The sequence below is a fragment of the Durio zibethinus genome, chromosome 24 (genome assembly GCF_047325235.1).
Source record: "Durio zibethinus cultivar Kanyao isolate XHJ-2024 chromosome 24, ASM4732523v1, whole genome shotgun sequence".
Taxonomy (NCBI): domain Eukaryota; kingdom Viridiplantae; phylum Streptophyta; class Magnoliopsida; order Malvales; family Malvaceae; genus Durio; species Durio zibethinus.
In genome coordinates, this window is record NC_143185.1 from 2803677 (window position 1) to 2826414 (window position 22738).

General features: G+C 33.5%; 2 protein-coding genes and 2 pseudogenes across 3 annotated transcripts; 1 reads left to right on the plus strand and 3 right to left on the minus strand.

Moving 5' to 3' along the window:
• Nucleotides 1–3459: 3459 nt before the first annotated feature.
• On the minus strand, nucleotides 3460–6443 carry LOC111316277 (V-type proton ATPase subunit d2-like; annotated as a pseudogene). The gene is made up of 10 exons (XR_016333374.1): nucleotides 6248–6443; nucleotides 5928–6048; nucleotides 5262–5369; nucleotides 5074–5176; nucleotides 4790–4870; nucleotides 4606–4689; nucleotides 4433–4492; nucleotides 4291–4339; nucleotides 4081–4215; nucleotides 3460–3910 (listed from the first exon to the last, which is right to left on the minus strand). The product of XR_016333374.1 is annotated as a V-type proton ATPase subunit d2-like (transcript).
• A 1120-nt stretch (nucleotides 6444–7563) lies between these two features.
• On the minus strand, nucleotides 7564–9831 carry LOC111315959 (AP2-like ethylene-responsive transcription factor AIL5; annotated as a pseudogene).
• A 2827-nt stretch (nucleotides 9832–12658) lies between these two features.
• Nucleotides 12659–18125, plus strand: LOC111316674 (FACT complex subunit SSRP1-like). The gene is made up of 16 exons (XM_022918734.2): nucleotides 12659–12843; nucleotides 13921–14106; nucleotides 14292–14397; nucleotides 14722–14858; nucleotides 15030–15113; nucleotides 15204–15298; nucleotides 15473–15581; nucleotides 15696–15782; nucleotides 15867–15959; nucleotides 16064–16261; nucleotides 16373–16518; nucleotides 16598–16745; nucleotides 17144–17242; nucleotides 17340–17510; nucleotides 17599–17677; nucleotides 17771–18125. Exons 1-16 carry the CDS (start codon nucleotides 12790–12792, stop codon nucleotides 17896–17898), a joined length of 1920 nt encoding a protein of 639 aa, XP_022774469.1. The 5' UTR covers nucleotides 12659–12789; the 3' UTR covers nucleotides 17899–18125.
• A 574-nt stretch (nucleotides 18126–18699) lies between these two features.
• On the minus strand, nucleotides 18700–21004 carry LOC111315960 (pectate lyase-like). Its single transcript, XM_022917982.2, has 4 exons — nucleotides 20600–21004; nucleotides 19633–20332; nucleotides 19298–19540; nucleotides 18700–19185 (listed from the first exon to the last, which is right to left on the minus strand). Exons 1-4 carry the CDS (start codon nucleotides 20824–20826, stop codon nucleotides 18958–18960), a joined length of 1398 nt encoding a protein of 465 aa, XP_022773717.2. The 5' UTR covers nucleotides 20827–21004; the 3' UTR covers nucleotides 18700–18957.
• Between the last annotated feature and the right edge of the window lie 1734 nt (nucleotides 21005–22738).

Below are 22738 nucleotides of genomic sequence, written 5' to 3' on the forward strand. Positions count from 1 at the left end.
GATGTACGTAGTAAACTTATTGTCTCTTTCTATTGCTTTAAATAAATTGATGCAAGATGATATTTTGAGAGTCACAAGACCTAGAAGCTGTTTAGTGTAAGCAAATCTCCACTTTTTATGTACCTAAAAAAATCTAATTTAAATTCGTTTGTTTTATTGGTAGAATACTTAATTCCAAATTTTAATGATCAGAATTTCAATTCTATTGCTTCGAATACCAAAAAAACAAATTTATACATATAAAATAGTGTATATTGATCTCAAATCATGTATGTATGTATATATATATATATTTATACATGATGAAGCAATTCTCTTCCATCTGATAAACCTCATTCTTTCATTCACGTATATTTTATCATTTTTCATTCAAAATCATAACCTTCAAACTAGTCGGGCACACTGATTTCATACTTTGAGATAAACCCTAGCATGTGCAACATTTTAAAATGATACCATCGCAAAGTTTGGTGCCAAACTTTCTTGTTAACAAGTTGAAAAAGCAAAATGATCAATGATATTAATACATATACTAATTGTTTTAGTATATGTATTAAAAGATCAAACCTATAGCATGTGCAATCCCTTTTAAATATGGTATCTCCACGATGTTTTGGACCTGCATATTAACTATGAAGGTGACAAAAACGGTACTATATATAGTTGCTTAAATAAATTTGTTTCCAAAGATTCGATCAATACACATTCATTGTTGCAGCATTTTTGCTTACAGCAAGATCATAGTTGGAATCCAATTGATAAATATATTTTTTTTAAAATAAAAGAGACCATAATTTGAGAATAAAAAAAGGATTGCATATGTTAAAATTTGAATTTCAAATCTATTAAATATTATCTCTTAAAAAATAATCATATAAATTAATTGAATTAACTTCTGAATTCAATCGATAAATACTTTGATGCTTTGTTAACTATAAATCTCATTTATCCCTAGAATAAATTATTAATTGTTAGCTTGAATCCATTTTTTTTAGTTAATGGGTTAATTTAGATAAATTCAAGTGATGGTATAATATGCTTAATTACTGCTAATTGTCTCACCACATTTTTTTCTTTTAAATTTTTTCGTATAATTAATCTTACATCAAGGCTGCTACTGCTGCTGCACTGTTCTGCATTTTTGGCGGCTTCGTCGAATGCTACATGCAAATTGTCATTCACGTGGTATTCCTTCAATTTTTGTGGCAATAGACATCATCTTTAACTCAATCTAACACACCAAAAGTTAATCATAAATGACTATTATATTGTTGTAAACAGCTTCTCCAATTGGACTACAATAGTACGTTCTCTTGTTCATATTTATTGAGAGATTAATTGCTATACGAATTTTTTGGTAAATTTAGCTTATGAGATTACCTATGATGTAGTAAAATTATTGTCTCCTTTTATTGCTTTAAATAGACTTATGCAAGATGATATTTTGAGAGCCACAAGGCCTAGAGTTTGTTTTGTGTAAGCGAATCTCCATTCTTTATGTATCAAATAAAATATAATTTAAATTTATGTGTTTCATTGATAGAATACTTAATTCTTAATTTTAATGAACAAAATTTAAATCCTAACACTTCAAATATCAAAAAATAAATTTATACGTAAAAATAGCATATATTGATCTCAAACCATATATATTTATATAGGGATAATACTCTATTTAACCCTTAAATTATTGTACTTTTTCTAATGTGATACCTAAACTCAAAAAAAAATAAAAATCTAATTAGATACATAAACTTCATTTTCATATATTAAGTTCCCTAACTCTTTTAATGTTAGAATAATGCTAATGTGATATTTAAATATTGAAGTGGATGACACATGACTATTATATGATTTTAAATGTGATTGTCACATATTTTTTAAAAAAGAAATTAAATAAAATTTATAAAATTTTTTTTATTTTTTTAGTTTTTAAAAATGACGTATAACAGTCACATCATTGTCATATGTCATTCACATCAGTATCTAAGTGTTATATCAGAGTTATTCTAATGATATTAAGAGGTTGGGGTAACTTAATACATAGAAATAAAGTTTAGGTACTTAATTAGAAAAATTTTTTTTGTTTAAGTACCATATTAAAAAAATTACAATAGTTCAATGGCCAAATAGAGTATTATCCCATTTATATTTATATATGATGAAGCAATTCTCTTCCGCCTGATAAACCTCACTCTTTCATGTGTGTAATATCTTATAATTTTTCATTCACAACCACTAACATAACTTCAAACTAATCGGGCACACTGATTTCATAGTTTGAGATAAACCCTAGCATGTGCAAGCATTTTAAAATGAAACAATCTCAATGTTTGGTGCCAAACTTTTCTTGTTAAAAGGATCAATAATATTAATACATATAATAATTGTTTTAGTATAGAAGTTAAAAGATCAAACCTATAGCATGTGCAATCCCTTTTAACAATGATATCTCCGAGATTTTTTGGACCTGCATATCAACTTTGAAGGTGAAAGAAACAGTACTATATATAGTTGCTTAAAATAAATTTGTTTCCAAAGATTCGATCGATACACATTCATTGTTCTAGCACTTTTGCTTACAGCAAGATCATAGTTGGAATCCAATTGATAAATATTTTTTTAAAAATAAAGAATATCATAATTTGAAGATAAAAAAAAAGATTGCATATGCTAAAATTTTAATTTCAAATCTAATAAAAATTATCTTAAAAGTGATTGCATGAATCAATTGAATTAACTTTTGAATTCAATAGATAAATACTTTGATGTTTTATTAATTATAATCTCATTTATTCCCAGAATTAATGATTAATTATTAGCCTGAATTCAGTTTTTTTTTTTAATTAATGGGTTAATTTAGATAAATTTGAGTTACGTTTTTTAAATTAATTAAGTGTAAAATGCTTGACTCCAATTCCAAAGCAGCCAACATGTACTTAAAAAGGTCTTGGGACAGTCCCGTATCAATGAACATTGAATTTCAATATTTTTTGAGGTCAACCAGTTATGATCAGAACATGGTGGATGTTGAGGGCACAACATATTTTTTTTTTGCTATTTCGTAGGAATCTAGAAAATTTTGAAAAGTAAATGCTGAGATCTCAATCCTACGTTAACAAGTTAAAATATGAATCAAATGGCCTGATACATATGTAGTAAGACAAATTCTTTAATCCAAAATTTCTCAAGGAACAACCATCATACTTGACTGGAGACAGGAGCTAAATTCAAACTCCGAGTAATTGATTTTTTGAGCAATCTTACACGACTAAATCCCCATTTGAATTCCATCACAAGTTGAATCCAAATACAAGCTCTAGTAAGATCAAATCAACATAAATTTCTCCTTAAATTTTTTTTTCAATCATAGCTACAGTAATTTTTACTACTTTTTCTCATCCAAATAAAGCCTAACTCTTTGAATCCGAGCACTAGATTCAGTGACTAAAACATGTATTCTTGTTCCAGCGTTAGCAATTTTTTTTTTCTCATAAACTGCGACTTCAAGAAATAAGGTTAAAAAACAGCCTCAAGTTACACATCAAAGGGTATGCGACAGACCAATTCTGTAGTTCAGGTGTCATCCAAGGTAGGGTAAGGAACACATGGGGAACAATGGATCCATTCTGAATACAACATATATAAAGGAATTTTTATTCTTTAACCCACAAATGTTGGAAATAAAGCAGCTAAACCACACCAATGAAAATATGGGTGGAGAATTTGTGAGAGGAAGGAAAATTTACAGCTGATCAAGCAAAAGGCAATAGATCATCTAAAATATAAAGACAACACTGTCATGAACCCTAGACTTTTGGTTTCGAGCCACACATTCAAAGATCCACATCAGGTTCCTGATCTCCTGCTCCCTTAATCTCATGTATACGAAGAAAACACCATAATGGAACTGCTCTATATTGTCCAAGAAAAGCAAATCAGAGAAAATCCAATACGTTATTTCCTTGATGATAAAAAGAGGGAAAAACAAAAATAAAATCAAGAATATGATGCTGCTGTGCTTTTCTTTGTTTACTATAGTGACAGCAATCATTGGTGCCTTAGAACTCAAGTACAAACCTGTTGCTCAAAAGCTAAGCAAAGCCTTTTCACTTCCTCCTCGTAAAATGCCCTGTCAAGCATCTGGCTCTCTCAATAAGAAAATTTAGAGAAAAATGATTGGTATGGGGGATATTTTTCCATCACAGCTCAAACCTAGACGGCAACCCAAGCATAAGTCTAAGAACTAGAAGTAAATTCATTTAGGCAAGCATAACAAATTAAACAAACCTGGTCGATATCCTCACAGACAGCAAGTTCCTTGTGACCATAAGGATAACTGTTTAACATGAAGCAGCATTGTCAGAGATCAATACTCCAAAATTATCTATAAAGTAAAAAAACCTAATCAGGCATGAGAGAATGATCTTACAGCAGACCAAAATTAGAGTATAGTTTCTTACGATCATCACGAGTAAGTTCAGTGCCAATGCTGCAAAAGGTAAACTGGACCAAACATGCTTATCAGAAAATCTGAGTTAAGAAAGTATCATGAGTAAAACAAGAAATAGCTAGGAAGTAAATCATTTCCACAAGTAACAGTACCTGTTAATGGTAATATTGACAGCCCTCCTATCCGCCTCAAAGGCTAAGAGGTGACATGATCTCTGCAGTTGCAGCACCAAGTTTCTATGAGAAAAAAATGTTCAGCTTAAAAGGAGGTAGGAAATAACAACTTGCACACCCAAAAAAGAAATAGTCACCCTTTTTCCTTTATTCGGAGCCTTACCTGACAAAACTTGTAAAAATCTTCAAGATACACTTTGTAGAGAGTGTTCCTCATAATTTCAATGTTCATGTCATCAAGGTCCTAGAGAAAAACCAGATGAATGAATGCAAGAAGCAAAGGCTTAGAAAATGAAATAATTCAACAAAAACAATAGTCCTTCAGCACCGGTACTAACAGTCTAACATGCATGCTTATACAGAGACAGATACATACAGACAGAATCAAAGACTAAAACTAATATGGCGAAACATTATTAGAGAAGTTGTTAGAACCCTGTACTGTACCTCAGACGTTATACACTCAGAGAAGTATGGAGCCAGTGGAGTGTCAACAAGAACCAATCTATAGAGTTCACGCATGTTCTGAGCAACTGCCAGGGTTGCAATGCTGAAGCAGCGACAAAAAGAAAAATGAGCATATGTATTATGAGAGGTCAGATACTAATCTGATCTCTATCCAGGTGTTAGATTACCTGTCAAACATGCCCAAAGGATGGCACTTCTCCAAAAGCTCCTGAACATCTCTCTCATGCAATGTTCCAGTAACAATCAAGACAACATTATCAATCATGTGACCATACCTGAATGGAACAATCAAAATGTTAGCTTCTCTTTGGTTGACACTAAATCCACAAAAACCTTTTAATCAAACTGCTTCTCTACACCATTTTAACAGATAGTTTTCCATATATCCATGAGACAACTCAAACGAGCCCATCCATTCAGGCAGCTATTTTCCATCTTGAGCTTAAAATTGATTAACCATATCAAAGGATGAGGGGAACAAACAACCCCTTCTAACTTTAAGGAAATATTAGATCAGATTGGTTTTTCCCCTACTAATAGGTTAAATAGTTGACAAAACCGCTAAGCAGCATAAAGATGTGCACAATTCATGCCACTATGTCAGAACCCCCAGTGCTCAGGTGTTACTGAATTAACACTTAGCATTTTATGCCTAGTACTAAAAAAAGACTAATGTTACAAAGAAAGCTGCACACTGCAAATATTCAATTAAATCAAATCTAGATCATATGATGTGAAATAAATCAATGCCATCCCTGTATCTAACAGCAGGATAAATCGACATCTCTCAAGCAATTCAAACAAAGAAACAAAAAGAACATATTTTTACATACATGATATACTCTCAGAAAGTGGACAATGGCTCGGTAGCTTGGCATAGCATATGCTTATACTCATCAACAAGTTTAAGTGTGCATTTCTCGACAATCGTAGTCGTATGCAATGGTGAAGGTTCTGCAAAGCATCAGCAAGTGTTATAAATAAAAAATTTAACAATACGTGCTTTAAATTAACTCTCCAAAGTTGTAATTAATATCAATTTCGATTCAAGTCAAACTAAAATCAATGAATTACCTTAGTAGATTTGAAATTGAAAAAGCAATTAAATTGGAGACCATGAATAAAGAGAGGGAATAGGAATAGAAAAAGATACCATTTTGGAGATAAGGGCTGTACTCGGTGGCGGAGAGGTGCATTTTGATATCGTCAAGGGTTTCGCATTGGCAAAGATTGTTGCAATCGGCAGCGGTTAAGAGCCCCGCCCTATGACCTCTCACGATCGCTTCCAAGTAACCGCCGTGGATGTTGAATGTCATCGCTTCGAATCCGTGATCGCAACATTTTTTGGAATTACAAAACTGTCCTCCATTTTATTTCTTTTTACAAAATTTGGAAGGTGATTTTTCCTTAATTTAATGATAGGCACTAGCTTATGAACACATAACGTAGATTAAATAAATAAAAATTAATTATTTAAATAAATGTTTTAAAATTTGTAAAAAAATGTATAATTTTTTAAATATAAAATATTAATAATAACCATTACAATTATATTTATAATAACCGATAAATGATTAAAACAAAATACCTTGGCTGAATTAATAATATATCTTATTATTATTAACTAACAATTCTTAGCATATTAAAATGAGATTATCGAGGATTAAAGCCAATGGTAAGAGAAGAGCTTTTTATGTTCTTTATAAAAATATTTCAAAAGTAAAATTTTGAAAAATATATCAAATCGATATAAATATATATATTTTTTAAAATCACGTTACATAAAAAAAATTAAATTTAAACAAAACATGAAAAATATTTATGTCCTTGATTGTCTTATAGAAAAACATATATAAAATGATTTTTTTTTTCAAATTAGCAATTTAAATGTATATATGCACATTTTAGAAATTTGGCATTCTAAAAAATTTTTTTGAAAGTTGTTTTTTTTTTTTTATATATAGCATACAAATTAGTAAGACAATTATTGATGTGCATAGAGACCATGTATTTTCTCATTCCTTCCAAACAAACCATATAATATAGTATAAGAGGGAGTATACATTATCCCAAATTCCACTTCCTTTAAGGCTATTGTCACCTAAGCTACACTCATTTTTGAGTTTGTTCATTACAAATCTCATGCAACAGCTACATCATTCAATTGTTTTTACGAGAATATTGTGGGTTCTACAAGTATTCCACAATTTTAGCTAATTACATAATTTACAAAATTGCGGATTTTGCAAGACATCCACAATGCTAGAAGTAGCTGCTTTTCCTGGTTTTTGGTTACAAAGGTAATCGTAGCCGAATACATGAAAAGGGATTGTAAATGTTAGGATTTGAACCGTAAATTTATTGGATGTCATATCTTAAGAATGACTGCATAAAATAAATAACTGGACTAAGCCTCGGGTTCTGCTACTTTCTTATCTTTCTAAACCATACAAACTACACATTCTTACTGTTTTGTTTTCTGGTAGATCATAAAATGAATGGGAACTCTGATTCTTGCAATTCTATGCTATCTTTACCAGAAGAACAAATGAATGGGAATTCAGCATTTCCATCATAAAATAGGCCTCCAAACTCATCATTAGTCTTTTTGGTTCTTTGGTTCGTCATCTGCATCAATGCTGCTTTCATCTTCAGACACATTTGCATTCTTTTCTACCAGTTCTTGAAATATCGAAGATCGAAGAAGCAGGCCTAGTGCAGTAGGTGATGAAGACTTGTTGTATGAGTTGACAGGGATTTTGGATTCAAGAACTTGTTGCTTTTGTGGAGATTTCATGTAATCTGTGGCAAAAGAGTGGTAGATTGAGGGCTTAGATTCCTCTCTTGGGCTGTAGCTACTTGTTAATTGTAATGATTCAGGTTCTGTCATTGCCACTAATTCATTAGCAGCAACTACATTATTTGTCCCTGGCTTTAACCATCTGATATAAGTACTCAAATCAAAGTTGGTCACAGCATTTATCCCTCTATATTCAATTGCTGCAATATCATAAGCGCGAGCAGCCTCCTCTTGGGTGCCTGCAAACCAGATAAACCAGTTGTTTAGGCAAATACTAGTCTATATCTTTTTATACATGGCTGCAAGGTTGGCCATATTTACACAGGCAAATATAGAAACTTACTGTAAGTGCCAAGGTAGAGATATTTGTTCCCAAAGACTCTCCCTATTCTTGCTTCCCATCTTCCATTGTGATGGTGCCTTCATGCTTTATCCAAAGAAATCTTTAATTTTTTTTTCTTTTGCATAAAAAATATAGATACTAATCACCAGATTATCAAGAAAAGTACCTTGCAACTCCCCTGTACTTGGATACACCTCTTGAAAACCCACTGCTCTTTCTGTGACAAAGAAATTCCGACCGATGTTATTTGGTAAGAACAGCCTTTAGATATAATTATATCAGTTTGTAATTTGATAGACAGAGCCTTACCTTCTTAATGAGGCCAAGTACTCCTCTTTTGTGACAGTTTGCATTATTTCAATCTCACATTCATAGTCTGATATCTGCAGAAACCATCAAGGGAGTTAGATCAGTTGTTTACATGGTACTTTTATTAAATGAGATTATGAGATATACATACCGGAAAATTGGTGAAAGTTGATGTCCCCCAATACTTCAGTGCAGCTAAATCATATGCTCTTGCAGCAGCTTCTTCATCATCATAAGCTCCTGAAAATTTTAGAAAAGAGACCATTGTCATTTCCCTTTAGCATAAAAAGAGTTTTGGGGGGTGGAATCTATGTAGAAAAGTGAAACTTGACTTAGCAGTGAAGTGATGTACTCGCCAAGATAAACTGCAGGATTCCAAGAGTCGATTCCACAGCAGGAATGAATGGAAGAACATAAAATCATGCAAGTAAGCATCCTGAATTCCAAATTATAATGAAAACAAGTGAAATGCAACAAAGAAACATAGTTTACCTTGTTTGCCTTTCTTCCTCTGTGTAACAATCCAAGATAGCTTATCCCACAAGTGGGCTCCATACCGGCCAGTCCATCTATGCCTGTTCATTTTCATGAGGATAAAAAGTTAGCCCTAGAGAAATAAAAGAAGGGGAGATAAAACAATCTCAGAATACTAGAAAGGTTTTTTTTGCACCTGCTGACTCCGCGAAACCTTGAACTTCTTTTCACAGAGGTAACAGCATTGATTTGATCATATTGTTGCTGTGGTTGCTGACCTTGATTGTCATCATAGGCAAGTGCAACTGAAGCTGGATGTCTTCGCCTTCTTTTGACTGACCTTACTACTTGAACCTCGCCATCAGCTGAGAACATGCGGCGCCTTCCTAGGCATTGTTCATCCTTAACAACCATCATTTCCATCTCTTGTTACCTTGATTGTTTTCCCTCTTTTTTTTTTTTTTTCTCTCTCTCTCTCTTTTACTGGCTTTTCTTTCTATGGCTGCTTGACCCAGAGGGTGTAAGAGTTCATGTATATATAATGTTCTTGTCAATAACAAGAGTGTCTCGATGATCTCTATGAGCAATGAAGACAAATCTGCAATGTCCATACAAATTTTAGGTGTCCATATTTTGTTTGGCAGCCCAAACATAAAAAGAAATTATTGTTTTTTCATTTCAAATTTCTTCACAAAGTCGGTTTGTTATTTGTGCATCAAGTAAGGTCAAACATATGCTGCCATTTTAAGAGATGTTAGTCTTTTGATTTACCTATACTAAGACTTCTTTTTTTTTTTACTAGTTACTGCAACTTGTGAACTTCTTATTAACCATTAGAAGATCAAACCTCAGCAGATTCTTAAGTTTTGTCCTGAATATTGGTGCCCTCATGGTTCATAGAACAAACCAATGTCATTCATTCGTGCTTGGCTTGAGACCTTTGATTGTTCTAAAGTGATCAAATTGATAGACTACTAGATTGCTATATTTAGAACTTGAAGCAATGGCCTCTAACCTCATGAACAATAGCTGTCTAGACAGGATAAACTGTCAAACTGGAATACTGTTAAATACGGTTATAATACCTGGCTGGAAAATTTAAACATAAAAACAAAGGATTTGTTTGGAAGTAAAAGTTTACTGTGACAATTTCAGACATGGCATTACCATATCAGACAAGTAAATTTCATAACAAATTATGTTCGGTATACCTTACAAGAAATTGTCCTGAAATTCCTTTGAGCTTTTGTTTTGTGTGAAAGAGGTGAAGATCATATATGGTTAACCAAGTTGTGATTACATGACTTGGTAATTCATAGTGATTGTGACAGACTGACAGTTTTCGGCTTCAGCTTCATTGGATTCCCCGTCCAGTTTGTTAAATTTTTTTGTATCATATGGAACTGACAGACTCTTGGAACCTCATTTAAGGGTAGCCTGTGGGAAGAATGGAGCTTGTTCCCCCTACGAAGCTCTAATTGACTGAGTTTCCTATAGAATCAACAAGCAAAGTATTCTTGCCGACTAGGTGAACTTATTATTTAATTGAGGTGGAAGGTAACCCAAGAAATGCCCTCTGGATTCTAGTTAGGAAAAATACTTGGATGAAGCATAACTTAATACTTGTTTGTTAAATACTGTGTCTTAGTTCACTATTTTTGTCAGGACAAATCCAGAAACTGCTACTAATCTATGAAAGCTGACAAATTAGATGTTATTGACTGATGGTTATATTTTTCAAACCGTGTGACAATCTCACATATAATGATCTTGTATTTCCTGTGATAACGAGAGAAACGATACTTAACCTACGAGATATTATTTATTTTAATAGAAGATGTCACCGTTTTGTTTTACAAAAAACACTTTATAAGTATGGGTTCAAGTTTTTAGATATAAATCATAATATCCTTATAATATTTCAATGTGAGATTTGAGTGTTACAGGTAAGTTCTTTCATTTTATAAAATTTGAATGAAAGGAAAGTAAAAACCTTGATTAAGCAAATATTAAAGGCAGTGGAACTTTGCAAAGTCTGTGCACAAGTAGCTATAAAGAAAATAAAAACAACTATGTTCACTTTTTTTTCCTTAATTGAAGAAATAATAGGAAAATAAAATAGCAAGTAAAAGAATGAGTAATAAACCCCAATAGAGACTGATACAATTCAATTCAACATTTTATTTGTTTGGGTTTGATTGTATCATATCTCTATAATTAATTCGGATTCTGTTTGTCATTAGATGAACAGCATAAGGCACTAACCTTCTGTATTAGTTGTAGTTAGAAGATTATAAAGTAGCTGCAACCTGCAAAGGGGAAGGTTAAAGTGGGCTGCGGAATTTTATGTCAGATTGAAGTTCCTTTGATAGCAGTAGTCACTCCATGGTTGGATCCATAAAAGTCAGGCAAAGAGAAAAACTGAAAATAGATTCTATATCTATGTGCATGGGTAGGGGACTTGACTAATTACCAAAGATTCACTTAACAAAATTATGGAGATGAAACCAAGCTGAACTCTTGCGTCTTTGAAATTTCCATTTCCAGATTCAACTAAGATAACCTGTTTTGCCATGGCATATTACATTATCCATTACAGGCTTTCAAAATTTTAAGGATCTTTACAACATTTATGTGGGTTGCCTCCCTGGTTACTTCATTCCATGTTTTGATGTGAGATTTAACATCATTTATCTTCCAATCTTTATGTTTTTTAGAAATCCAGAAATGTAACAAAACAGTCATGGGATAAGGCACAGACAGGTCAAGTACAATAATGAACTTGAATAAGGTAATGGAGAATGACCCTTTTTTGCTTAAAATTTATCATCAAATCTCCACTGAAAGCCTCAAACCAATGGAACATGGAACATTAAAATTATAAAAATTATGAATCCAAAACTTAATAATTGGTTCATGCAATCATTTTTAAAAAATTAATATGAAATTTAAGTTTCAAATTTTAATATTTATAATTTCTTCTCTTATCATTAAATTACGTTTTTTTTTTTTTTTTTGTACAAATAGAACATGAAACATCAAAACTATAAAGATTATTCAAGCACATGCAGCTGAAAATACCAAAAAAAAAAAAAAAGGCCCCAATTGCCTAAAGTGAAGTGCTTACTTCTTTTTACCCTAGATAGCATACGCATAGGACCATAATTTTAGAGTTCACAAGACTCATTCCCTTACCTATATTCTTATAAAAACAACAACCAACATCTGAATTTTTTTAATAAAATTATTATTTCATTCACCATGATGTAGTTCTAAAATTCATATATTAATTTTTATTATATTAATTAATTTTTAAAATATACATGTTATAACTATTTGATTCCACCGTGCTATGTTTTCACTTTTTTTTTCAAATTATAAATGAAAAATGATATGGCCCAAGATTCGTCCATAACAATTGATATGGCCCAAACAAACCATGACTTGGCCTGACTCAGTTATCAAAACCAACATATCAAATACCAGATGAGGCCCAATCCAATCACATAACCTAAAGTAAAAAATCTAATAACACGTGGCATAATATAATTGCTCCTTTCATCCCAACACCGATTCTAACAAACGTACCCTATCCGACCCAATTTTCGCGCCACAACGACAGATGTGCGCAGTACGCACCCCTCCCCGACCTATAAAATCCCCAGCTTTTACCCTCCTCAGAAAATTTCGATTTCCCTCTAGTCTCACTCCCTCGCTCTTTCTTTCTGAACCTCTTTCCCTTTCTCTCTCTGTAAATCGTGTTGCCGACATGACGGACGGCCACCTCTTCAACAACATCTCCCTCGGCGGCCGAGGTGGCACGGTCAGCCCTCTCTATCTCTCTCGATGGAACTTTCTTTTTTTTTTTCGATTAATTTGCAGTTTAATTTCCTGTTTTTAGTCTTTTCGATTTCGCTTTCTCTTTTGGAATAATTTCGAAACCCTAACTGGGTTCTTAGTATTTTTCTTCACGTGGCTTCACTTTGTTTAGGTTAAAATTTGGAGGAAACTCTATTGGTTCATGCAGATTTCAGTAGTTGTTAGTTCTAGGGTTTCTTCCTTTTTAATAGAAAACCCTAATTTTTTAGCTCCTTTTAAATTATTTTTGTTTTTCGATTTTTTTTTTTTTTGTTTTCTATCTGCTTCATAGATGCTTATGTTTGATAGAAGGAAATGGACCATAGCTTTTTATAAGTGTGGTTGATTCGTTTAAAAACCCTAATTTATTGAGGTTTTGAAGAATGCCTTGTTTATGGTGAAAATCTTACGATTTTAAGTTAAGGCTTTGTTAGTTGACGACATAAAATGTGGGCTCTTTATGCTGTTAGTTTTTCTGCTTACTAATCTAGAAACCCTAATTAATTTTGTAGATAAATATTCAATATTGTCGTTACATTTTAGTCTGCTTTTGTGCTAAGGGATCATTGTGAAAAGGAAATAAAATAAACTTGTTTCTATTTACAACTAGGGAGCCTAATCTGTTGCTATTATCATTCTTGAAACATTAATTGGAGAAGAAAGAAAAAAATCTAGTCTATCCCTGAAAGGTGAAAATTAGAAAATGGCAAGAATAGGGACAAACTAGTGGAACATATGAGTGCTGCCTTCTTTTGCATGTTCAGTTTAAAGCCTTAGGTATTACAGTTTGTGAATTCTATATTTTATATGTAATTTGCGTGGAAACTGCTTAGAAAAGTATAAATTTCTGCAATCTTGTGGTTCCGTCCATTTTGTCTGACTTACTAGTAAGGTCTTAAGAGATAGGGATTGACAATTTTTCCTTTTTTTTTTCCTCGTAATATTAAGTTCTTTTTTCCCCTTACTTTACTTTTCATTAACCTTGAAAAGAAATACAAAATTAGTATCTAACATGCCTGTCACTTTATGTGATGAAATACAGAATCCTGGCCAGCTTAAAATTTATTCAGGAGGGATTTTATGGAAGAAACAAGGAGGTGGTAAAGCAGTAGAAGTTGATAAATCTGATATCTTAGGGGTTTCATGGATGAAGGTCCCTAGGACAAATCAACTTGGTGTTAGAATCAAAGATGGGTTGTACTACAAGTTCACTGGATTCCGTGACCAGGTTAGTATACAACTCTCTCCCTGATAGTGGTATATTTCTCATTCTATGGAACTAATGGTTGTCGGTAGCTGTTATGTACTATGGTAATTGAGAAAAAGTATTAGCATTGTATTTATAGTCCTTGATGGGATGGGAATGCTATCAACTCGTGATTCTTATTTTGTTCTGTTAATTTTGCTTTGTAGGATGTTGCCAGTTTGACCAATTTTTTCCAAAATAATTGTGGAATAACACCAGAAGAGAAGCAGCTTTCTGTCAGTGGTCGTAACTGGGGAGAAGTTGATTTAAGTGGTCGGTGATTTTTTCTGCCTTGTTTCACTTTTATATAGTTGTCAGTCACTGTAATGTTTTGCCATTAGCGGATGGTGGTATATTATCTTTTATGCATGCTATAACTTCATATCTTGTACACTAGAGAGAAGTTTATGCTTCAGTTTGCTACATTCTAGCAGCCTTTTAATTGAGATCCCAAGGATTTCATCATTTATCTTTGTCCTTGGATCATTGATCTTTATCCTTTATGGCTAGGTTTTGGATTCTGGCATTCACCTGGTTTTGGTTTGCCATAAACTGCTTATTCTCGTAGTTTTAAAAGCCTCAATATTATGTATGTAGGAAATATGCTTACCTTTATGACTGGTTCGAAACAAGCTTTTGAAGTCTCATTAGCAGATGTGTCACAAACTCAGCTTCAAGGAAAAAATGATGTCATCTTGGAGTTCCATGTGGATGATACAACTGGAGCTAATGAGGTGTGTTTCTCATTGTTCTGCTGATTATTTTTTAATGTTGGAAGAAGTCTCTCTCTCTAAGTGCTTGCGACCACTTATTTGTATGTAAGCTTTACTAGTATAGGAAAGTTTACCTGCAAGGCACACATTTGCTTTTTTTTTTTTTAAAGTGTTTTTCTTCCTTTTTGACAGAAAGATTCTCTGATGGAGATAAGTTTCCACATACCTAATTCTAACACCCAATTTGTTGGTGATGAAAATCATCCACCAGCTCAGGTAAGTTTGTCATCACTTCTCTGTTAGGATTGTGTGAATGTACAACTTATGATTACTTTAGTGATGTCATTTCCCAATAACTTTCTCTAGGTTTTCCGTGAAAAAATCATGTCTGTGGCTGATGTTGGTGCTGGAGTTGAGGAAGCTGTCGTCACTTTTGAGGGCATTGCAATCCTCACACCAAGGTAGGTCTTGCCCAAACATATTGAGATAGGAATGAAAAATCCTCACACCTAATCACATTCATGCGTCATTCATATATATATATATATATTTGATTTTTCATTTGTTTCTTTTGTTGGTTTATAAACATTGTTTTCTTACTTGTATATGGCTGATTTAGCATGCTCTTTGTATAGGGGTCGGTATAGCGTTGAACTTCATCTCTCATTTTTGCGACTCCAAGGACAGGCTAATGATTTCAAAATTCAGTATAGCAGTGTTGTTCGACTGTTTTTGCTTCCAAAGGTTTTAATTCTTTACCCTGATATCAAGGCGGTAATGTTCATTGATAAAAGTGTGATAACATTTTATTTATAACCTCTTAACATTTTTTTTTCCACTCTTTTGTGTGTATCGCAGTCCAACCAGCCTCATACTTTTGTTGTTGTTACACTTGATCCACCCATCCGTAAAGGGCAAACTCTGTATCCCCATATTGTCTTGCAGGTATCGATGGTTGCCTTGATTTGTGTTCACTGGATATGCCACGAGTGTTTTGCACTTATATTCTCCCTGTTCAATTTTTTGCAGTTTGAAACTGATTATGTTGTTCAGAGCACCTTGTCCATGAATGAGGATCTTTTGAATACAAAGTATAAGGACAGGTTGGAACCATCTTACAAGGTAATAAATTTTTTTCATATATAAGTCCATCCAAAGCACTTATGCCCTTTATTTACAAGCTTGTTTTTTAAATTTATACCTATTTATTATGCTTGATAAAACAGGGACTCATTCATGAAGTTTTTACCACAATAATGCGTGGTTTATCTGGTGCCAAAGTTACAAAACCAGGAAAATTCCGTAGCTGTCAAGATGGTTATGCAGTCAAGTCTTCACTGAAAGCTGAAGATGGAGTCCTGTATCCACTTGAAAAGAGCTTCTTCTTTCTACCCAAACCTCCTACGCTTATTCTTCATGAGGAGGTATTAAGTCCAAACTGTCGCTACATTGATCTGTTGGTCCAAATGCAAATGATATATATCCATTTTATGTGAAATGCTTGGCTGTTATTTCCTTTTTGCTCAAAATGACAGATTGATTATGTTGAATTTGAGAGGCATGCTGCTGGTGGCTCAAATATGCATTACTTTGATCTTCTCATAAGATTAAAAACTGAGCAAGAACATTTATTCCGGAATATTCAGAGAAATGAATATCATAATTTGTTTGACTTCATCAGGTGAGGCTAATATGTTCTTCCATTGGATGAATAATTTTGGTCCTTTGGGCAATTTATTAACTGCTGTCTGTCCATGCAGTTTGAAGGGTTTGAAGATTATGAACCTTGGAGATCTAAGAACCACTGATGGTGTGGCTGAAATTCTTGAAAACGAGGATGATGATGCTGTTGACCCACATCTTGAACGCATTAAGAATGAAGCTGGTGGTGATGAAAGTGATGAGGAGGTAAATTCTTTTATCAGTTGTCTGGATTTATTTATTTGCAGTTTGAATTTTATTTTGGTAGTTGTCTTGTTGAAAAATGTATAGGTTGCAGTTTTCTATTCTTGCCCTGTAATGCAGCCAAGCAATCTTCAATTTATTTGCATCTCTTATGTGGGCAAATGTTTACATTAGGTTTATATGCTTTATCCCCAAACATGAAGCGTGTGTTAAGCCCATTGGTTTGGTAGTAGTAGTAGTAGTAGTAGTTATAGGAAAGAAGTCATGTTCCATCCTCTTGACTGCTTGCATGTAAGATCAAGTACCAATCATCATAGATGTCAGCATCTGACCTTTTAGCTTCTACCTGTCGTCACTGGTTGTCTTTGTGTCGGTGTTGTAAACATGGTGAATCAATGCAGGATGAGGACTTTGTTATTGACAAGGATGATGGAGGCTCTCCAACTGATGATTCTGGGGAGGAAGAATCTGATGCTAGTGAAAGTGGAGATGAGAAAGAGGCAAGTCATTTTGTTCCTTCACATACTTATTCTTGTAATGGAAATTTTTTGATGAGAAATTATCTTTTGGTATCTCACATTGAAACGGAAATTACAGAAGCCTGCCAAAAAGGATACCAGAAAGGAAGCTTCTTCTTCCAAGGCAAGTAAGAAGAAAGCAAGAGATGGACAAGATGATGGGAAGAAGAAAAAGAAGAAAAAGAAGGATCCAAATGCACCAAAGAGGGCAATGTCTGGTTTCATGTTTTTCTCACAAGTGGAAAGGGAGGTGGGTCATATTTTCTTATGTTTTTCTTCTGGCAGCCAATCAATGAAATGAGCATAGTGAATGTGGTTGGTTATGTTGTCTTTTACAGAATCTAAAGAAAAGTAATCCTGGAGCTTCGTTCACAGAGGTGTCGAGAATACTTGGAGAGAAGTGGAAAAAGCTGTCAAGTATGGTGTTATTTTTCTTTCTGTTTCTTTTAAATCGATTTCAATGACCTTTTTAAGCGGAGGATGGTAATAAGGAACTATATTTGTTTGCAGAGGAGGAGAGAGAACCATATGAAGCAAAGGCTAAAGTAGATAGAAAGCGTTACGACGATGAAAAGAGAGGGTATAATAATCCTCAACCAATGAACATAGATTCAGGAAACGAATCTGACAGTGCTTAAGTCACTGGATTTAGAGTGGAAAGACTGAATTCAGTATGTGTGGTGTGGCATATTAATAGATTAGAAAAAAGGAAAAATGGCAGTGAGACTACTAGCAACCCAAAGTTTTCGTTGGAAGTGTTATTCGAATCTTCACATTTTGTAAGGTGTATGCAGAGACGGGGCAGCAGCTGTATCCAGTTAAAATCCTATAACTACGTTAGTCTAAGAAAAGTTCTTATCTTTAACCACCTTCCCCCCCCCCCCCCCCCCTCCCCCTCCAACCCCCAACTTGAAATTTCGTTTGCATCTCACTTGAAAATTGATTTAAGTATTTACTTTTTTACCAAAAAAAAATCTAGTAGTACTTTATGGTAATAAAATTAAATTTTATTTACCAAAAGAAATGAAATTCCTTGAGATTATATGTTGTTAAGGTAAAGGTTTGATATCAATTCCATCATCACTGTTTTGAATTTTAAGAAAAAAAAAAAAAAAAAAGGTTGATTCAATTGGAAAGTTTAGTTGCGTCAAGACTATGGGTGTCAATGAATCGGAGGAGTCGATTCAGTTTGTTTCAAAACTTCAGTCTGAAACTTGGTCAAGTTCAACCGATTTTTATTTTTAATATTCAATTCAGTTTGTAATTTATATTAAACTTGATTCGATATAATTTGATAAAATTATAAATGTAAATATTAAATATTAAATTTTATTCTTTATATATATATATATATATATATATAACTTCTAGTTTTTAATGCATCTTTAATTGTATTTGTATCCAAAAAAATTTTTTTTTTTTTTCTGTTCCAAGTTTTTACCCAAAGATAAGTAGGGTTTTTCTATCCACTTCTAATTTGAAAAAAGAAAAATTCAGGATTGGATGAACCTTCTCTCCTAACTGTTTTCATTCGCAGAAAACCCAAAAGCTGGTTTCACAAAGAAACCAACACCATGGAACGTTTTTAAATTCTACTCCAAAGAAAAGTTTTACAGTTTTTTTTTCTTTTTTACATATAAGAAAATAACCTAAAAATTTTTGTAAACTCCATTCTTTCGTAGAAATGAGGATTGTCTCTAGCACTTAACCTTCTTTTTGCAGTTAAGAGCCCCTGCAAAACGAGTGAGCCTTCTGACAAATGATGCAGGCTTGGCTTTGATCATCTGCAAATTGTTGTAATTCCAATGGGGAGGTGAGGGTGGTCCAGAGGTTCTGAAGAAGGCTCCGTTCATGAACAAATCTCCTTCTGATCTCCATATCCATTTCCTCCATTCTGACTCTGGTGCATAGTTCCTGTTGGTTATCTGTAGAGAAGCAATCAACAAAACAAATTAGTTAATTGTATGAACATCAAGTTATGAAAATAATTACTCCCTACTTTGTTTGAAATTATTGTTTAGATATATTTGGATTTACCTCTTTGGCTTTGGGGTCGTCCGGAGCAATGAACCTGTTGCCCTGGCTGATAATGGTGGGATGCATGCTACCACCAATAGCATACATTTTCCAGTGAGTGTAGTCATTATTGACAACATGAAAGAAACCCCATCTGCATCTAGGCATTCTTTGTATCAGTTCCTTGCCAAAATGGTTGAATGCGAGTGTGACTTGCATGAATTTATCTCTTGCATAGGTGTCACTTGCACCCAACAAGATCACCTGAAGAACAAAACCAAGCATGCTTAGTTGGAAACTGCGTGATAACATGTTTAAAAAATATGAACCTTTCGAGTGTTTAAGGTAACAATTACATCGTTATGATGGGTGAAATGGCAGTTTGAGATGGTGATTGCAGTGGAACCCTGGATTGCATCAATGAGTCCATCTTGACACTCGGACATGGAAAGGTGATCCAGCCAAATGTTTGTTGATCCAAAGATATTAATTCCGTCTCCATCACCTACCGTCCGGAAACCATAGTGATCCACAGAGTCCCTTATTAGGCCACCACTTGATTTAACAATGTGATGAATATGAATGTTGTGAATGATCACATTGTCCACAAATTGAAGGGTGATGCCAGCTCCATAAGCAATATGAACATTTGCTCCACGGCCATCAATTGTCTTCTTGCTTTGGACTATTAGCTCCTGTGACAATTTGATGTTCATATCGCGAGCAAAAATGATCCACAAGGGCTGCTTCTGGATCACAGCGTGACGCAAAGTTCCTGGCTTGGGGTTTAGCACATTATCATCAGAATTATCTGTCACCAAATAGTACCTTCCCATCTTTCCTCCCTGAGTCTTGTGGCCAAAACCAAGCACGCAATTTGCCAGCTTCTTACGGTTCTTGGCCCAGTTCTTCTGGCATCGCCAGCACCTGTCAATTGGGTTAGTCGCCAGGCATGGACCAGTGTTCTTCATGTGCTTGCCCCTCAAGTTCCTCCTCGTGCTGTTAGTACCAACACCCTCAAATTCCCTGGTTCTATTACCAGCTTTTACAAGAGCCCTGCACCAAATCATTCAAGGAATTAATACGATTATGCCTCTATTTAACATTCAAGATAACAAAGTTTAATTTTGGTGCTACGAGGAGTATCCCTGTATGGTGGAGGGAATTAAATTTGGGACCTGTGGCTCTCTATCTGTCTAAAGGATGGCAACCAGACCATTGCCTGGTGACTATAAAACTTGGTAACATTATGCGCGAGAATGTTACAGAATATGAATACAATAATGAAAAGGAGAGACAAAAAGAAAATGCTATAAGATTTACATGTTAACATTGAAGTTCAGGCTGCTGGTGATATTTTCTGGGTCCGGTTCGTAAGCTGCCAGGGCATTCTTCCAGGCCCGTTCCTCACGTTGCTTCCAAACCTCATCAAATTCAGTAATATTTGCCCATAGGCTTGGAATTAGGGTGGCAAAAGAAAAGAAGAAAACAAGCCGCAGCTTAGTTGCCTCCATTCCTGTTTCCCTCGTACATATTTTTATGCTGATCATTTTTTTTTTTTTGGAGATTTTTTTCTTGGTTCAATTGCAGGATGATATGACAGGCCCTTGGATTAAAATCTGAACACAATGCACGTTCAATCCCAGCTACACCAAGAAGATGATGAAACCTAAATATCGAAGGCTCTATGATGCCAACTTGGTTGGCGGAGCCTTTGGTTATTCAGATGGAACCGAAGAGCTTTTCGGCTTCCTTTAAATAAACCTTCCAAGAAACTGAATAGTTCTAAAATTAGATCGCAGAGAATGGGCAACCATTCTCTTACAAAGCAAAAACCACAGGCTGTTTTTCTCCACAAAATCAGAAATCAATTCGGACTCTTTATTGAATCAATGCCACCAGCCAATATGTGTCACATTCAGGAGTTTTAAGCTCTCACATACAAACTTATGGCGTCATCGAACGTAACCTTCAACAAACAATTTTTGAACATGTTTATGTTTGATTTATATTTATTTATATTCATTTATTAAATTTAACAAATAATCACAAATAATATTTTATAATTTATTAATTAAATAAAAAATTATAAACATAAATAAAATTTAACCATAAATAAATAAAACGTTTGAAAAACAGTATATAAACATATTCAATTTTTATTTTTTTTATTTTTTAAAATTAACAAACGACTATACAAATATTTCAAAATTTATTAATTAGTCGAACATAACAAAATTCATTCATATTTAATTTTATTACACCTTATACAAAATTAAGCAACAGATCAAAAATGAAAAACCATTTTCTTTTTGTTATAAGTCCTAACAATTTTACCCAAAACCATTTTATTTATCCCTCACCAAACCACATTTTGTCTGTCCTTTACACAAGGTTCAAAATCCCACTGCAGCCTGCTCCTCATTTGTTGATGCTTAGAGCTCACAATTATCATTGCCTATTGTTCTTGAAAAATTGGAAAAGAAATATAGAATTAAAAAAGAAAGGAAGAAAGAATGAGACAAACTTTCCGAGTCTGATAATGAGACCTATGATTTATACAGTTCTGAACATGTCTACATATTCAACAATTCTGTTCATCCCTTCAGGAAATCTCAAGAGTATATTATATATATGTGATGAGATACACTTTCCTGAAGGGTTACATCAGCTGGAACAAAAATTTTGCAGCAGAATCTTGTTCCCTATACACATGCTTAATACAAAAATGAAACCAAATACAATGCCCAAGAAAAAACTTCAGCCCCTTTCGGCACTTGCCTATCGAATTCAAGGAGCAATTTGCTGTATCTTGTGGGAATCAATTATAAATGTTGTTGGCAGGGGAAAAGAACTTGTCAGCCATGAAGTGAAGTATGATCTTAGATGCACAATATTCGGATTTGAGTTGAAAAATAAAAGGATTCTGCTATATTTATGACTTTAGTCAGAAGAAAACACTATTTGATATCAGAAAAATATGGCATGGATTACTCAGTATTGGAGCTCTTGGTGAGATTATGTTAGAGATTTTCAAAATAAAATATAAGAAATAATTTTATATTGAAAAAAAAATAAAGATAGATAATTAAATTTGTTCAAAACAGAGAAATAAGTCTATTCAAAATGAACAGTTTCAACTATTAAAAAACAGACAATTTTTGTCTATTCAAAACAGATAGTTATGTCTGTAAGAAAGAACACTTATCTGTTTATAAAAGGCTCCTCTAGTTTTCTAAAAACATATGAAAACAATTTTTGAAACTCTCTCTCTTTCTTCAAAGTCCAGATTTTTTTTTTATAAAAGTTTTGCTACAAAAAACTTTTATAGAAGTTTAGTAATCTTTTGATATGCTGGTGATTGCTCGGTGGACTAATTTCATCAGTGCAAAATGCAGTCAATTACTGAGCTTTATTGTATTCTCAAGATTTATTATTTACAACATTTTTACATACCTACTA